The 15,480-nt window shown below is 46.8% G+C and overlaps 1 protein-coding gene across 16 annotated transcripts in view; it reads right to left on the bottom strand.

Annotated features, from left to right (window-relative positions):
• xrn1 (5'-3' exoribonuclease 1) overlaps positions 1–15,480 on the bottom strand; it is an 88,689-nt gene that overhangs the window by 61,042 nt on the left and 12,167 nt on the right. For all 16 annotated transcript variants that reach the window (XM_090224917.1, XM_090224921.1, XM_090224926.1 and 13 more), the window contains exons 12-28: positions 13,168–13,257; positions 9,536–9,692; positions 9,324–9,443; positions 9,043–9,212; positions 8,841–8,958; positions 6,979–7,071; positions 6,730–6,833; positions 6,372–6,503; positions 5,952–6,114; positions 5,509–5,622; positions 5,243–5,341; positions 5,017–5,132; positions 4,554–4,700; positions 4,388–4,477; positions 3,928–4,057; positions 2,739–2,795; positions 2,462–2,594 (exon numbers count right to left, since the gene is read on the bottom strand). In XM_090224917.1, coding sequence (XP_090081043.1) covers positions 2,462–2,594; positions 2,739–2,795; positions 3,928–4,057; positions 4,388–4,477; positions 4,554–4,700; positions 5,017–5,132; positions 5,243–5,341; positions 5,509–5,622; positions 5,952–6,114; positions 6,372–6,503; positions 6,730–6,833; positions 6,979–7,071; positions 8,841–8,958; positions 9,043–9,212; positions 9,324–9,443; positions 9,536–9,692; positions 13,168–13,257 — 2,033 coding nt within the window. The remainder of the gene's footprint in view (positions 1–2,461; positions 2,595–2,738; positions 2,796–3,927; positions 4,058–4,387; positions 4,478–4,553; positions 4,701–5,016; positions 5,133–5,242; positions 5,342–5,508; positions 5,623–5,951; positions 6,115–6,371; positions 6,504–6,729; positions 6,834–6,978; positions 7,072–8,840; positions 8,959–9,042; positions 9,213–9,323; positions 9,444–9,535; positions 9,693–13,167; positions 13,258–15,480) is intronic.

Here is a 15,480-nt window from a genome sequence, read left to right as displayed (position 1 = left end):
GGGTGTGTTGCATATGAGAGAGAGAGAGATGTAACAGACAGTGGGTGTGTTGTATATGAGAGAGAGAGAGAGATGTAACAGACAGTGGGTGTGTTGTATATGAGAGAGAGAGAGATGTAACAGACAGTGGGTGTGTTGTATATGAGAGAGAGAGAGAGATGTAACAGACAGTGGGTGTGTTGTATATGAGAGAGAGAGAGATGTAACAGACAGTGGGTGTGTTGTATATGAGAGAGAGACGTAACAGACAGTGGGTGTGTTGCATATGAGAGAGAGAGAGATGTAACAGACAGTGGGTGTGTTGTATATGAGAGAGAGACGTAACAGACAGTGGGTGTGTTGTATATGAGAGAGAGATGTAACAGACAGTGGGTGTGTTCTATATGAGAGAGAGACGTAACAGACAGTGGGTGTGTTGTATATGAGAGGGAGAGTGGGTGTGTTGTGTATGAGAGGGAGACAGTGGGTGTGTTGTATATGAGAGGGAGACAGTGGGTGTGTTGTATACGAGAGGGAGACAGTGGGTGTGTTGTATATGAGAGGGAGACAGTGGGTGTGTTGTATATGAGAGGGAGACAGTGGGTGTGTTGTATATGAGAGGGAGACAGTGGGTGTGTTGTATATGAGAGGGAGACAGTAGGTGTGTTGTATATGAGAGGGAGACAGTGGGTGTGTTGTATATGAGAGGGAGACAGTGGGTGTGTTGTATATGAGAGGGAGACGTACAGACAGTGGGTGTGTTGTATATGAGAGAGAGAGACGTAACAGACAGTGGGTGTGTTGTATATGAGAGAGAGAGAGAGATGTAACAGACAGTGGGTGTGTTGTATATGAGAGAGAGAGAGAGATGTAACAGACAGTGGGTGTGTTGTATATGAGAGAGAGACGTAACAGACAGTGGGTGTGTTGTATATGAGAGAGAGAGACGTAACAGACAGTGGGTGTGTTGTATATGAGAGAGAGAGAGACGTAACAGACAGTGGGTGTGTTGTATATGAGAGAGAGAGAGACGTAACAGACAGTGGGTGTGTTGTATATGAGAGAGAGAGAGAGACGTAACAGACAGTGGGTGTGTTGTATATGAGCGAGAGAGAGAGACGTAACAGACAGTGGGTGTGTTGCATATGAGAGAGAGACGTAACAGACAGTGGGTGTGTTGTATATGAGAGAGAGAGAGACGTAACAGACAGTGGGTGTGTTGTATATGAGAGAGAGAGAGACGTAACAGACAGTGGGTGTGTTGTATATGAGAGAGAGAGAGAGACGTAACAGACAGTGGGTGTGTTGCATATGAGAGAGAGAGAGACGTAACAGACAGTGGGTGTGTTGCATATGAGAGAGAGAGACGTAACAGACAGTGGGTGTGTTGTATATGAGAGAGAGAGAGACGTAACAGACAGTGGGTGTGTTGTATATGAGAGAGAGAGAGACGTAACAGACCCACTGTCTGTTATGTTGTATATGAGAGAGAGAGAGACGTAACAGACAGTGGGTGTGTTGTATATGAGAGAGAGAGAGAGACGTAACAGACAGTGGGTGTGTTGCATATGAGAGAGAGAGAGACGTAACAGACAGTGGGTGTGTTGCATATGAGAGAGAGAGAGAGAGAGAGAGAGAGACGTAACAGACAGTGGGTGTGTTGTATATGAGAGAGAGAGACGTAACAGACAGTGGGTGTGTTGTATATGAGAGAGAGAGAGACGTAACAGAGAGTGGGTGTGTTGTATATGAGAGAGAGACGTAACAGACAGTGGGTGTGTTGTATATGAGAGAGAGAGAGACGTAACAGACAGTGGGTGTGTTGTATATGAGAGAGAGAGAGACGTAACAGACAGTGGGTGTCTTGTATATGAGAGAGAGATGTAACAGACAGTGGGTGTGTTGTATATGAGAGAGAGATGTAACAGACAGTGGGTGTGTTGTATATGAGAGAGAGAGAGACGTAACAGACAGTGGGTGTGTTGTATATGAGAGAGAGAGAGAGAGAGATGTAACAGACAGTGGGTGTGTTGTATATGAGAGAGAGACGTAACAGACAGTGGGTGTGTTGCATATGAGAGAGAGACGTAACAGACAGTGGGTGCGTTGTATATGAGAGAGAGAGAGAGACGTAACAGACAGTGGGTGTGTTGTATATGAGAGGGAGAGTGGGTGTGTTGTGTATGAGAGGGAGACAGTGGGTGTGTTGTATATGAGAGGGAGAGTGGGTGTGTTGTATATGAGAGGGAGACAGTGGGTGTGTTGTATATGAGAGGGAGACAGTGGGTGTGTTGTATATGAGAGGGAGACAGTGGGTGTGATGTATATGAGAGGGAGACAGTGGGTGTGTTGTATATGAGAGGGAGACAGTGGGTGTGTTGTATATGAGAGGGAGACAGTGGGTGTGTTGTATATGAGAGGGAGACAGTGGGTGTGTTGTATATGAGAGGGAGACGTACAGACAATGGGTGTGACCACTCACCTCCTTTGATGCCGATGATGGTTCCTCTGAGGCCGAGGGGGACAGAGAAGCTCTCTCTGACATTGACCACCCGGTCAAACAGGTGGTACTCTGCATCCGGGTCAGGGACCACACCGTGCTGCTGCTCTAAGGGCTGGAGAGAGAGACACACACTACAGGATTCAGAGAAGTTGTGTGTGTTGGACCAATATGGAGATTTTAATGTCCTTGTCACCCACTATATGACACAGACAAATGACTACATTTTCCTCTCCACACAGGTAAAGACATTCCTCACCCTGAAGAGTAAATGTGGCTTCACAGTCACACGCACTTTCTTGCTGCTCTTCTTGACCTGAGAAACAGAGGGAGGTAAGAGGGACTACAGGAACACTAACAAAAGAAAGTCAATGAATCATTGACAGTGAAGGAAGGGCTTGTTGAGTAGTGTGTCTATCCATCTGCCTTATTCAGACAGATAAACAAGGGTAGAGATGATGGATACATAGAAAAACAAAGGAGGAGTAGACAGATTCTTATTTTATTTTTTTTCTTATTTCACCTTTATTCAACCAGTTAGGCCAGTTGAGAACAAGTTCTCATTTACAACTGCGACCTGGCCAAGATAAAGCAGTGCGACACAAACAACAACACAGTTACACATAAACAAACGTACAGTCAATAACGATAATAGAAACATCTATATACAGTGTGTGCAAATGTAGTAAGATTAGGGAGGTAAGACAATAAATAGGTCATAGTGGCGAAATAATTACAATTTAGCATTAACACTGGAATGATAGATGTGCAGGTAGAGATACTGGGGTGCAAAGGAGCAAAATAAATAACAGTATGGGGATGAGGTAGATTGGATGGGCTATTTACAGATGGGCTGTGTACAGGTACAGTGATCGGTAAGCTGCTCTGACAGCTGATGCTTAAAGTTAGTGAGGGAGATATAAGTCTCCAGCTTCAGTGATTTTTGCAATTCGTTCCAGTCATTGGCAGCAGAGAACTGGAAGAAAAGGCGGTCAAAGGAGGAATTTGCTTTGGGGATGACCAGTGAGATATACCTGCTGGAGTGTGTGCTACGAGTGGGTGCTGCTATGGTGACCAGTGGGCTGAGATAAGGCGGGGCTTTACCTAGCAAAGACTTATAGATGACCTGGAGCCAGTGGGTTTGGTGACGAATATATGAAGCGAGGGCCAGCCAACGAGAGCATACAAGTCGCAGTGGTGGGTAGTATATGGGGCTTTGGTGACAAAACGGATGGCACTGTGATAGACTGCATCCAGTTTGCTGAGTAGAGTGTTGGAGGCTATTTTGTAAATGACATCGCCGAAGTCAAGGATCGGTAGGACAGTCAGTTTTACAAGGGTATGTATGTTTGGCAGCATGAGTGAAGGCAGCTTGATAAATTATTGACAGAGAATATTGATGACAGAGCAGAGGGAAGACCGATGAATGATTGACAGCCCCTAGTTACCTTAGCCACCTCCTCCTCGATCTGCTCCACGATGGCCGTGTCCAGGATCTGCAGGTCACATGACGCCCGGGCGATGTCGGCGACTGGGTGTGTCTTCAACCAGGAAGTGATCTCCTTCACCCTCTCCGCCCTGCCGGAAAATCATCACCACCACTACCATCACCACCACTACCCTCACCACCACTACCCTCACCACCACTACCCTCACCACCACTACCCTCACCACCACTACCCTCACCACCACTACCCTCACCACCACTACCCTCACCACCACTACCCTCACCACCACTACCCTCATTATTACTATAACTGTTACAATCTACTTCATCGTTACACACCAACTTACTCCTAGTGTTTTCTATGAGTGTTTAAGAACATCTGAATGTAAGTGTTGCAAGTTTACCTGTTATGACTATATGACAGTGGAAATGATGAATGTTAAATGCATGAACATGTATACCCGTTTTGGTCCACTCCGGGCCAGATGTCATCCTCGTAGAAGACATCGTCGTGACTGTTCCTGGACACCAGGTCAAACACCTCAGAGAACCTACAGGAGACACACAAGGCAGGTTACACACGCACACACACTAATAATAACACGCACAATGCGGTTTCACACACACCTATCCAAGTACTCAGCCATCAGATCCTCCACAGCGACAGAATAGAGCCACTCCTTCTCGGTTCTCTTGGTGTAACCTGGCACCTCCTCATTCTTCTTATTGAACTTCAGGTTCAGACCCACGTTCGCCTTCTGCTCCCCATGGGGACTGTGGAGGGAGAACAGAAGAAACCGAGGGAGAACAGAAGAAAGAGAAACCGAGGGAGAACAGGAGAAACCGAGGGAGAACAGGAGAAACCGAGGGAGAACAGGAGAAACCGAGGGAGAACAGAAGAAACCGAGGGAGAACAGAAGAAACAGAGGGAGAACAGAAGAAACAGAGGGAGAACAGAAGAAACAGAGGGAGAACAGAAGAAACGGAGGGAGAGAAACACGGTTTATTAGACACAAACAAACCAACCTATATGATCAACAGTAGGGAATCAAATAGAGAATAGGCCGTCATTTGACATTTGTTCTCTCACTTTTTCTTGGATCCTCTGCCGACGAAGATGCTGCCAGAGAATCTGGAGACGAGGTAGCCGGTGATGCCGAGGCGTGAGGCCAGAACGTAGCCTGGACTGTACTTCACACAGTATTTCTACAGACAGACAGACAGAGAGGAGGGTGAGTTTGGAAAGGGTGCGTGTTTAGTAATGTGGTGAGGCAGAGGAGGAGTGTGAGAGAGGTGTTGTTTTGAGAATGACTTACATGCTGGTTCTGTATTAAGGATTCCATCGGTGGTTCACAGGGCACCGTGAACACCACCCGCACCCGTCCCTCTTTGATGACATCACTGGACTCCTGCACCTGTGTGACCAAAGGGAAAAGCATGAAAGGCTTCTCACAGATCCTCATTTCATGACTCCACACATTTAGCTTTGTCAGGACTGTTGTTTTTAAGAGGAGGAAAGGGTAATGGAAAACAACAACAACTGGCATAAAAGTAGAGACAGGAAACAGAAAGTTGTACCGACCTCTCCCATGGCACCGTAGTAGGGGTTCCCCACCATGAAAACCGTGGTCGTCGGGGGAAACAGCTCCTCCAGGGTCTTGAAGCGAGTGGACGATGAGTCAAAGGCTTTGATGTCCTGAGGGAGAGAGAGTTGTGTGTGTGTGAGACACCGACCATCCTTATCGTAGGCATTTTCCTGATATTGTTCATTACGATAAGCAGCCTATACCAGAGAAAAGTTAAGGGTGATTTTAACGGGACAATTGACGGCTACAACAATCAAACTAGTAGTAGTATTATTTAAAGGATAATTCCAACATTAATGTTTAAAGTTACTGTTTTATTTATCCATATCGCACCAATTCTGGCAATTTATCACAGTATGGATTTTCGTCTATAACGCCCAGCTCTAGCGTGTGTGTGTGTGTAGTTGGTCTTCCTGTGTGTGTACGCGCCTGTGCTTACCTTGACGATGGTCTGGTAGGGGAAGGGCAGTATCTGCTTGGCCCACTGTTTCTCCAGGTGCACCTGTCCACTCTGCCCAGGTACATACTTCCTGCCTGTCAGCAGCTGGGTATACAACACCACCGCCGTCTCATTCACCACGATGCCCTTACGCTTCCCGAAACTGAGAGGGGAGACAGGTGGGAGGAGAGAGAGAAACACAGGTATTATGGTAGGGAGAGCGGTCAGGCAAAACACAGGTCTCCCTAGAGGAAGAGGTCTTCTGACCAAAATGGGTCTTCTTGGTGAAATAAAGGTCAAGATAAAGAAAATGTGATAAGACTCATAGGATGGAACTTCTACCAGAGAGAGTGCAGAAATCAAACATGCACAAGACCTCACTGAAAAACTATTCTACTTTGATGGCAAATAGATGCTTACTGCTCAGTGATGCCCTGTACGTCCTTAACCCAGTCCTTCTGTTCCTTGTCACTGAGGTAGGTGACCTTAGTGGGGGGAGGAGAGTCCCTGTTGTACAGCTTCTGCATCCCTGCCGGCTCCTCCAGGAAGAACCTGGGTGAGTGATTGAGGGAAAGAGGAGAGAGAAAATGTAGGGGGAAGGAGGGTTGGAAGTAGGAGACAGATATCGATGAATATTGACAACTCGTGTACTTCAAAGTTATAGTCTAATGAGAAGTGAAGAAAGGGCAGAGCCAGAGGTGTTTGGTTGAGGGACAGTTCAGGTTTAGTACTGTAGTTCAGCCCTCATTAGACATGACCAGAACTGTGTGGCTCTTACTTGCTCTCCCCGTCAGACACTGCTACCACCCTGGCCTCCTCTAGGTGGGGCCAGTTGACAAACACAGACCGACCCAGGACCAGAGAGGCCACATTGTCACACACCTGAAATGGGGGGGGGGGGGGGGGGGGAGAGAAAGGGAGGGAGGGGGGGGGGGTTAAAAATAATATCTACTACTTCTGCTCCAGACACATACTGTATATCTGACCGTCTTTGACTCTTCATAGAAACAAGACTGTCTTCACTCACAGGTTCCTCCTTGCTAGGTGTGATCTCCAGCATCATGTTCTCTCCTCGGCTGCTCTGCTGGAACACCACCACCCCGTGCTTCTTCTTATAGAACTATAGAGGCAGAAGACACACATGAAACATCTACAGATGAAACAAAGTATTCCGACTCTAAGATTGGGAAAGAAAACGATCATCTTTGTCAATATTGGGGTGTAAATGGCAGCCGTGATAAAACAGTTAGCGAACTAACGTTGGTCAACTGAGTTCAACCCAGGATAACTGTTGACACTTTTCACTCCACATATTTAGTCATGAAAGGATGCATTTGAAACTTCAAAAAGCAGTAACACTTTTGTATGACTTAATAGAATTATTTTAGTGATAGGACGGGGGGAAGGGCTTGTGCATTGATAGGCACACCAAAGATGACAAACGATATACGTAAGAAAGACAGCACCTCTAACAGCCCATTTCCCAACATAGCCCGCTGAAGAAGCAGGATAACTTTGTTTCATTTTGATGTGGCAGTGAATGGCCCAGGGACAGATGGTCTCAACGAGGAGCTCGCTGTTCGACCACTCCGACATGAACACAGTTTTTATTTTTGATTTATTTCACCTTTATTTAACCAGGTAGGCTAGTTGAGAACAAGTTCTCATTTACAATTGCGACCTGGCCAAGATAAAGCAAAGCAGTTCGACACATACAACGACACAGAGTTACACATGGAGTAAAACAAACATACAGTCAACAATACAGTAGAAACAAGTCTATATACGATGTGAGCAAATGAGGTGAGATAAGGGAGGTAAAGTCAAAAAAAGGCCATGGTGGCGAAGTAAATACAATATAGCAAGTAAAACACTGGAATGGTAGATTTGCAGTGGAAGAATGTGCAAAGTAGAAATAAAAATAATGGGGTGCAAAGGAGCAAAATAAATACATTAATTAAATACAGTAGGGAAAGAGGTAGTTGTTTGGGTTAAATTATAGGTGGGCTATGTACAGGTGCAGTAATCTGTGAGCTGCTCTGACAGTTGGTGCTTAAAGCTAGTGAGGGAGATAAGTGTTTCCAGTTTCAGAGATTTTTGTAGTTCGTTCCAGTCATTGGCAGCAGAGAACTGGAAGGAGAGGCGGCCAAAGAAAGAATTGGTTTTGGGGGTGACTAGAGAGATATACCTGCTGGAGCAGGCGGGCAGGTGCAGGTAGCGATCGGTTGAAGGCCATGCATTTAGTTTTACTTGTATTTAAGAGCAATTGGAGGCCTCGGAAGGAGAGTTGTATGGCATTGAAGCTTGCCTGGAGGGTTGTTAACACAGTGTCCAAAGAAGGGCCAGAAGTATACACAATGGTGTCGTCTGCGTAGAGGTGGATCAGAGACTCACCAGCAGCAAGAGCGACCTCATTGATGTATACAGAGAAGAGAGTCGGTCCAAGAATTGAACCCTGTGGCACCCCCATAGAGACTGCCAGAGGTCCGGACAGCAGTTACAGGCCCGGCTTCGAGTAAGCGGCAGGTGCACAATCAATATCCATCTTCATAACATGGATGAAGCCTGAGCTGGAATGTGAAGCTGAGGCCAGGTTCAGGTACAACAGCTGACGTAAGACGAGACAAAACTAAACACTTTTAGAGTGTTGTGTTGCAGAACAGCTGACTGAACAACGGCCATTCAGATCAATAAGACCAAACGTTTCCACAGAAACGGCGCCTCTTCACAGTGACATGATCAAACTTTCAAACAAAGTAGTCTCTTGTTGTAGCAAGGTATTGTAGAGAACGAGTTTCATGAAACACCACACACTTTGCAATTTGTCACAGAAATATCATCAAACGAGTCTAGCTATTACTGTAGCGAATTGTAGTCTGTCTGTGATACCTTGTGTCTGATGTGCTTTAAGGTGGGGAAGCCACAGAAGTAGAGCTGGCTGCTGTTGATGCTGCGCCCCACGTGGCTCAACGACACGTGCCACGCGTCCATGGGAACCGGTGTCACTCTGGAAACCACCAAACACATTGTATGTTAGCCTCATGGAATGTGCGTGTGTATAACTGTGAGTGTGTGTGTGGGCGTATCTCACCTGACATGGCAGTGCATGATGTTGGGGAACAGGTCAGGCAGGGCGGAGGTGGAGGTGTAGTCTAGCTCAGCGTGGTAGCTGTACACAGCACACTGTGTGTGGCGGTTACGGGCCTTCTCAGCCTTGGTCATGTGATCGTTATAAGGCTCCATCGCAGCAAGCAAACATCTCTGGAAAAGAAATGCGCAAATAAGCAAAATAAGACAAAGACATGATTGAAGTATGTAATTTACTTATATTTATGTGTGTGTGTGTGTGTGTGTGTGTGTGTGTCTACGTACCTCGTCAATGAAGGGGATGAGCACCACAGCCTCCCACTCCTGTTGTTTCCCATTAAGGTCTGTCTTGAAGTCCAGAGGGTAATACTCAATGATGCTAGAATTCTCTGATGTCATCAGGTGCTGCACAAAGAACAAAATACAGGTATCAGAACTGTGTGTGTGTCATAGGTCCCCACAATGCTGCTATGTGCGCGCGTCTGTCGGTCTGTTACCCTATAGCTCTGGGGCAGCAGGTCTTTGCTGGCAGAAGGCAGGACTCCCAGCAGCTGCTGGAAGGGCATGAAAGGCTTGCCCATGTCAAAGGTCAACTTCAGATGGGCTATGTTACGCACATCTGACAGGAAGGGGGCATAGTGGTGCGGGTAATACCTAGAACAGAGGGAGGTATTAGTACACACGCAGAGACAGAGATCGACAGGAAAGTGCGCGAGAGGAGACGGGAGAGAGAGGGGAGACGGGAGAGAGAGGGAATACAGGAGAGAGAGGGGAGACGGGAGAGAGGGGAGACGGGAGATACGGGAGAGGGGGGATACAGGAGAGAGAGAGGGGGGATACAGGAGAGAGAGAGGAGATATAGGAGAGAGAGAGGAGATATAGGAGAGAGAGAGGGGATACAGGAGAAAGGAGAGAGAGGGGATACAGGAGAGAGAGGAGAGACAAGGGAGACGAGAGAGAGAGGGGATACCGGAGAGAGAGGGGAGAGAGGGGATACAGGAGAGAGAGGAGAGACAAGGAAGACAAGGAGAGAGGGGAGACGGGAGAGAGAGAGGGGAGACGGGAGAGAGAGAGGGGATACGGGAGAGAGGCCATGCATTTAGGTTGAGAGGGGGGGAATACGGGAGAGAGAGGGGGGGAATACGGGAGAGGGGGGAGAATACGGGAGAGAGAGGGGGGGAATACGGGAGAGAGAGGGGGGGTTAACGGGAGAGAGAGGGGGGGTTAACAGGAGAGAGAGGCGGGGAATACAGGAGAGTGAGGGGGGGAATACAGGAGAGAGAGGGGGGGAATACAGGAGAGAGAGGGGGGGGAATACAGGAGAGAGAGGGGGGGAATACAGGAGAGAGAGGGGGGGGAATACAGGAGAGAGAGGGGGGGGAATACAGGAGAGAGAAGGGGGGGAATACAGGAGAGAGAAGGGGGGGGAATACAGGAGAGAGAAGGGGGGGGAATACAGGAGAGAGAAGGGGGGGAAATACAGGAGAGAGAAGGGGGGAATACAGGAGAGAGAAGGGGGGGAATACAGGAGAGAGAGGGGGGGAGAATACAGGAGAGAGAGGGGGGGAATACGGGAGAGAGAAGGGGAGGGAATACAGGAGAGAGAGGGGGGGAAATACAGGAGAGAGGGGGGATACAGGAGAGAGGGGGGAATACAGGAGAGAGAGAGGGGGGAATACAGGAGAGAGAGAGGGGGGAATACAGGAGAGAGAGAGGGGGGAATACAGGAGAGAGAGAGGGGGGAATACAGGAGAGAGAGAGGGGGGAATACAGGAGAGAGAGAGGGGGGAATACAGGAGAGAGAGAGGGGGGAATACAGGAGAGAGAGAGGGGGGAATACAGGAGAGAGAGAGGGGGGAATACAGGAGAGAGAGAGGGGGGAATACAGGAGAGAGAGAGGGGGGAATACAGGAGAGAGAGAGGGGGGAATACAGGAGAGAGAGAGGGGATACAGGAGAGAGAGAGGGGATACAGGAGAGAGAGAGGGGATACAGGAGAGAGAGGAGAGAGAGGGGAGACAAGGAAGACAAGGAGAGAGAGGGGATACGGGAGAGAGAGAGGGGATACGGGAGAGAGAGAGGGGATACGGGAGAGAGAGAGGGGATACGGGAGAGAGAGAGGGGATACGGGAGAGAGAGAGGGGATACGGGAGAGAGAGAGGGGATACAGGAGAGAGAGGGGAGACGGGGGAGAGAGAGGGGAGACGGGAGAGAGAGAGGGGACACAGGAGAGAGAGGGGACACAGGAGAGAGAGGGGACACAGGAGAGAGAGGGGACACAGGAGAGAGAGGGGACACAGGAGAGAGAGGGGACACAGGAGAGAGAGGGGACACAGGAGAGAGAGGAGACACAGGAGAGAGAGGAGAGAGAGGGAATACAGGAGAGAGAGGGAATACAGGAGAGAGAGGGGAGAGAGGGGAAACAGGAGAGAAGGGAGACAAGGAGAGAGAGGGGAGACGGGAGAGAGGGGAGACAGGAGAGAGGGGGGATACAGGAGAGAGAGGGGGGGGTACAGGAGAGAGAGGGGATAAGGGAGAGAGAGAGAGGGGATAAGGGAGAGAGAGAGAGGGGATACAGGAGAGAGAGAGAGGGGATACAGGAGAGAGATGGGGGATACAGGAGAGAGATGGGGGATACAGGAGAGAGATGGGGGATACAGGAGAGAGATGGGGGATACAGGAGAGAGATGGGGGATACAGGAGAGAGATGGGGGATACAGGAGAGAGATGGGGGGATACAGGAGAGAGATGGGGGGATACAGGAGAGAGATGGGGGGATACAGGAGAGAGATGGGGGGATACAGGAGAGAGAGATGAGAGAGGGGAGACAGGGGATACAGTAGAGAGAGGAGAGACAGGGGATACAGTAGAGAGAGGAGAGACAGTAGAGAGAGGAGAGACAGGGGAGAGAGAGGATACAGGAGAGAGAGGGGATACGGGAGAGAGAGGGGATAAGGGAGAGAGAGGAGAGAGGGAGAGAGAGAGGGGATACAGGAGAGAGAGAGGGGATACAGGAGAGAGATGGGGGATACAGGAGAGAGATGGGGGATACAGGAGAGAGATGGGGGATACAGGAGAGAGATGGGGGATACAGGAGAGAGAATACAGAAGAGAGAGGGGAGAGAGGGGATACAGGAGAGAGAGAGGGGAGAGAGGGGATACAGGAGAGAGAGGGGAGAGAGGGGATACAGGAGAGAGAAGGGGGATACAGGAGAGAGATGGGGGATACAGGAGAGAGATGGGGGATACAGGAGAGATGGGGGATACAGGAGAGATGGGGGATACAGGAGAGAGAGAGGGAATACAGGAGAGAGAGGGGAGAGAGTGGATACAGGAGAGAGAGGGGGATACAGGAGAGAGAAGGGGGATACAGGAGAGAGAGGGGGGATACAGGAGAGAGAGGGGGGATACAGGAGAGAGAGATGAGAGAGAGGGGAGACAGGGGATACAGTAGAGAGGAGAGACAGGGGATACAGTAGAGAGAGGAGAGACAGGGGATACAGGAGAGAGGGGAGACGGGAGAGAGAGGATACAGGAGAGAGAGGGGATAAAGGAGAGAGAGAAGAGAGATGGGATACAGGAGAGAGAGAGGGGATACAGGAGAGAGAGAGGGGATACAGGAGAGAGATGGGGGATACAGGAGAGAGAGATGGGGGATACAGGAGAGAGAGATGGGGGATACAGGAGAGAGAGAGATGGGGGATACAGGAGAGAGAGAGGGGATACAGGTGAGAGAGAGGATACAGGAGAGAGAGAGGGGATACAGGAGAGAGAGAGGGGATACAGGAGAGAGAGAGGGGATACAGGAGAGAGAGAGGGGATACAGGAGAGAGAGAGAGGGGATACAGGAGAGAGAGAGAGGGGATACAGGAGAGTGAGAGGGGCGATACAGGAGAGAGAGATGGGGGATACAGGAGAGAGAGATGGGGGATACAGGAGAGAGAGATGGGGGATACAGGAGAGAGAGAGAGGATACAGGAGAGAGAGAGGGGATACAGGAGAGAGAGAGGGGATACAGGAGAGAGAGAGAGGGGATACAGGAGAGAGAGAGAGGGGATACAGGAGAGTGAGAGGGGCGATACAAGAGAGAGAGAGAGAGAATATAGGAGAGAGAGGGGAGAGGAACCTACCAGCTCCAGGATTGGACTCCATGGTAGTAGTAATGTAGGATCCACTGGATTCCCTCCACATAGCACAATGCCTGGTTGGCTAGAAACTCACTGAAAACAATAATACAAAAAAAAAAAAGTTTCAAAGATTGTCCCGGCTAGGGCGGTCATGAAATTGTGTCAGCCGGTGATTGTCATGCAAATAACCACGGTAACTGACCGGTAATTAACAAATATGTTTGTTGAGCATCTCTGGCTTCCACACATAGCGTACTAGCCACTGATGCGGACCTTTGGAAAATCTACATTTTAAAAAGTCTAATACATCCATTTAATATAGCCTAAAACATCACACTAAATCCATTTAATATAGCCTACAGCATCACACTAAATCCATTTAATATATCCTACACCATCACACTAAATCCATTTAATATATCCTACACCATCACACTAAATCCATTTAATATAGCCTACAGCATCACACTAAATCCATTTAATATATCCTACACCATCACACTAAATCCATTTAATATAGCCTACACCATCACACTAAATCCATTTAATATAGCCTACAGCATCACACTAAATCCATTTAATATATCCTACACCATCACACTAAATCCATTTAATATATCCTACACCATCACACTAAATCCATTTAATATAGCCTACACCATCACACTAAATCCATTTAATATATCCTACACCATCACACTAAATCCATTTAATATATCCTACACCATCACACTAAATCCATTTAATATAGCCTACACCATCACACTAAATCCATTTAATATAGCCTACACCATCACACTAAATCCATTTAATATAGCCTACAGCATCACACTAAATCCATTTAATATATCCTACACCATCACACTAAATCCATTTAATATAGCCTACACCATCACACTAAATCCATTTAATATAGCCTACAGCATCACACTAAATCCATTTAATATAGCCTACAGCATCACACTAAATCCATTTAATATATCCTACACCATCACACTAAATCCATTTAATATATCCTACACCATCACACTAAATCCATTTAATATAGCCTACACCATCACACTAAATCCATTTAATATAGCCTACAGCATCACACTAAATCCATTTAATATATCCTACACCATCACACTAAATCCATTTAATATAGCCTACACCATCACACTAAATCCATTTAATATAGCCTACAGCATCACACTAAATCCATTTAATATAGCCTACAGCATCACACTAAATCAATTTAATATATCCTACACCATCACACTAAATCCATTTAATATAGCCTACACCATCACACTAAATCCATGTAATATATCCTACACCATCACACTAAATCCATTTAATATAGCCTACAGCATCACACTAAATCCATTTAATATAGCCTACACCATCACGCTAAATCCATTTAATATATCCTACACCATCACACTAAATCCATGTAATATAGCCTACACCATCACACTAAATCCATTTAATATAGCCTACGCCATCACAATAAATCCATTTAATATAGCCTACGCCATCACACTAAATCCATTTAATATAGCCTACAGCATCACACTAAATCCATTTAATATATCCTACACCATCACACTAAATCCATGTAATATATCCTACACCATCACACTAAATCCATGTAATATATCCTACACCATCACACTAAATCCATTTAATATATCCTACACCATCACACTAAATCCATTTAATATAGCCTACACCATCACACTAAATCCATTTAATATAGCCTACAGCATCACACTAAATCCATGTAATATATCCTACACCATCACACTAAATCCATTTAATATATCCTACACCATCACACTAAATCCATTTAATATAGCCTACACCATCACACTAAATCCATTTTATATCCTACACCATCACACTAAATCCATTTAATATATTCTACACCATCACACTAAATCCATTTAATATATCCTACACCATCACACTAAATCCATTTAATATAGCCTACAGCATCACACTAAATCCATTTAATATATCCTACACCATCACACTAAATCCATTTAATATAGCCTACACCATCACACTAAATCCATTTAATATAGCCTACACCATCACACTAAATCCATTTAATATATCCTACACCATCACAATAAATCAATTTAATATATCCTACACCATCACACTAAATCCATGTAATATAGCCTACAGCATCACACTAAATCCATTTAATATATCCTACACCATCACACTAAATCCATTTAATATAGCCTACACCATCACAATAAATCCATTTAATATATCCTACACCATCACACTAAATCAATTTAATATATCCTACACCATCGCACT

Source organism: Oncorhynchus mykiss, chromosome 28 (assembly GCF_057628025.1).
Source record: "Oncorhynchus mykiss isolate SJ-2025 chromosome 28, ASM5762802v1, whole genome shotgun sequence".
Classification (NCBI taxonomy): Eukaryota; Metazoa; Chordata; class Actinopteri; order Salmoniformes; family Salmonidae; genus Oncorhynchus; species Oncorhynchus mykiss.
The sequence above is the reverse complement of the archived record's forward strand: the minus strand, read 5'-3'. Positions and strand labels throughout refer to the sequence as shown.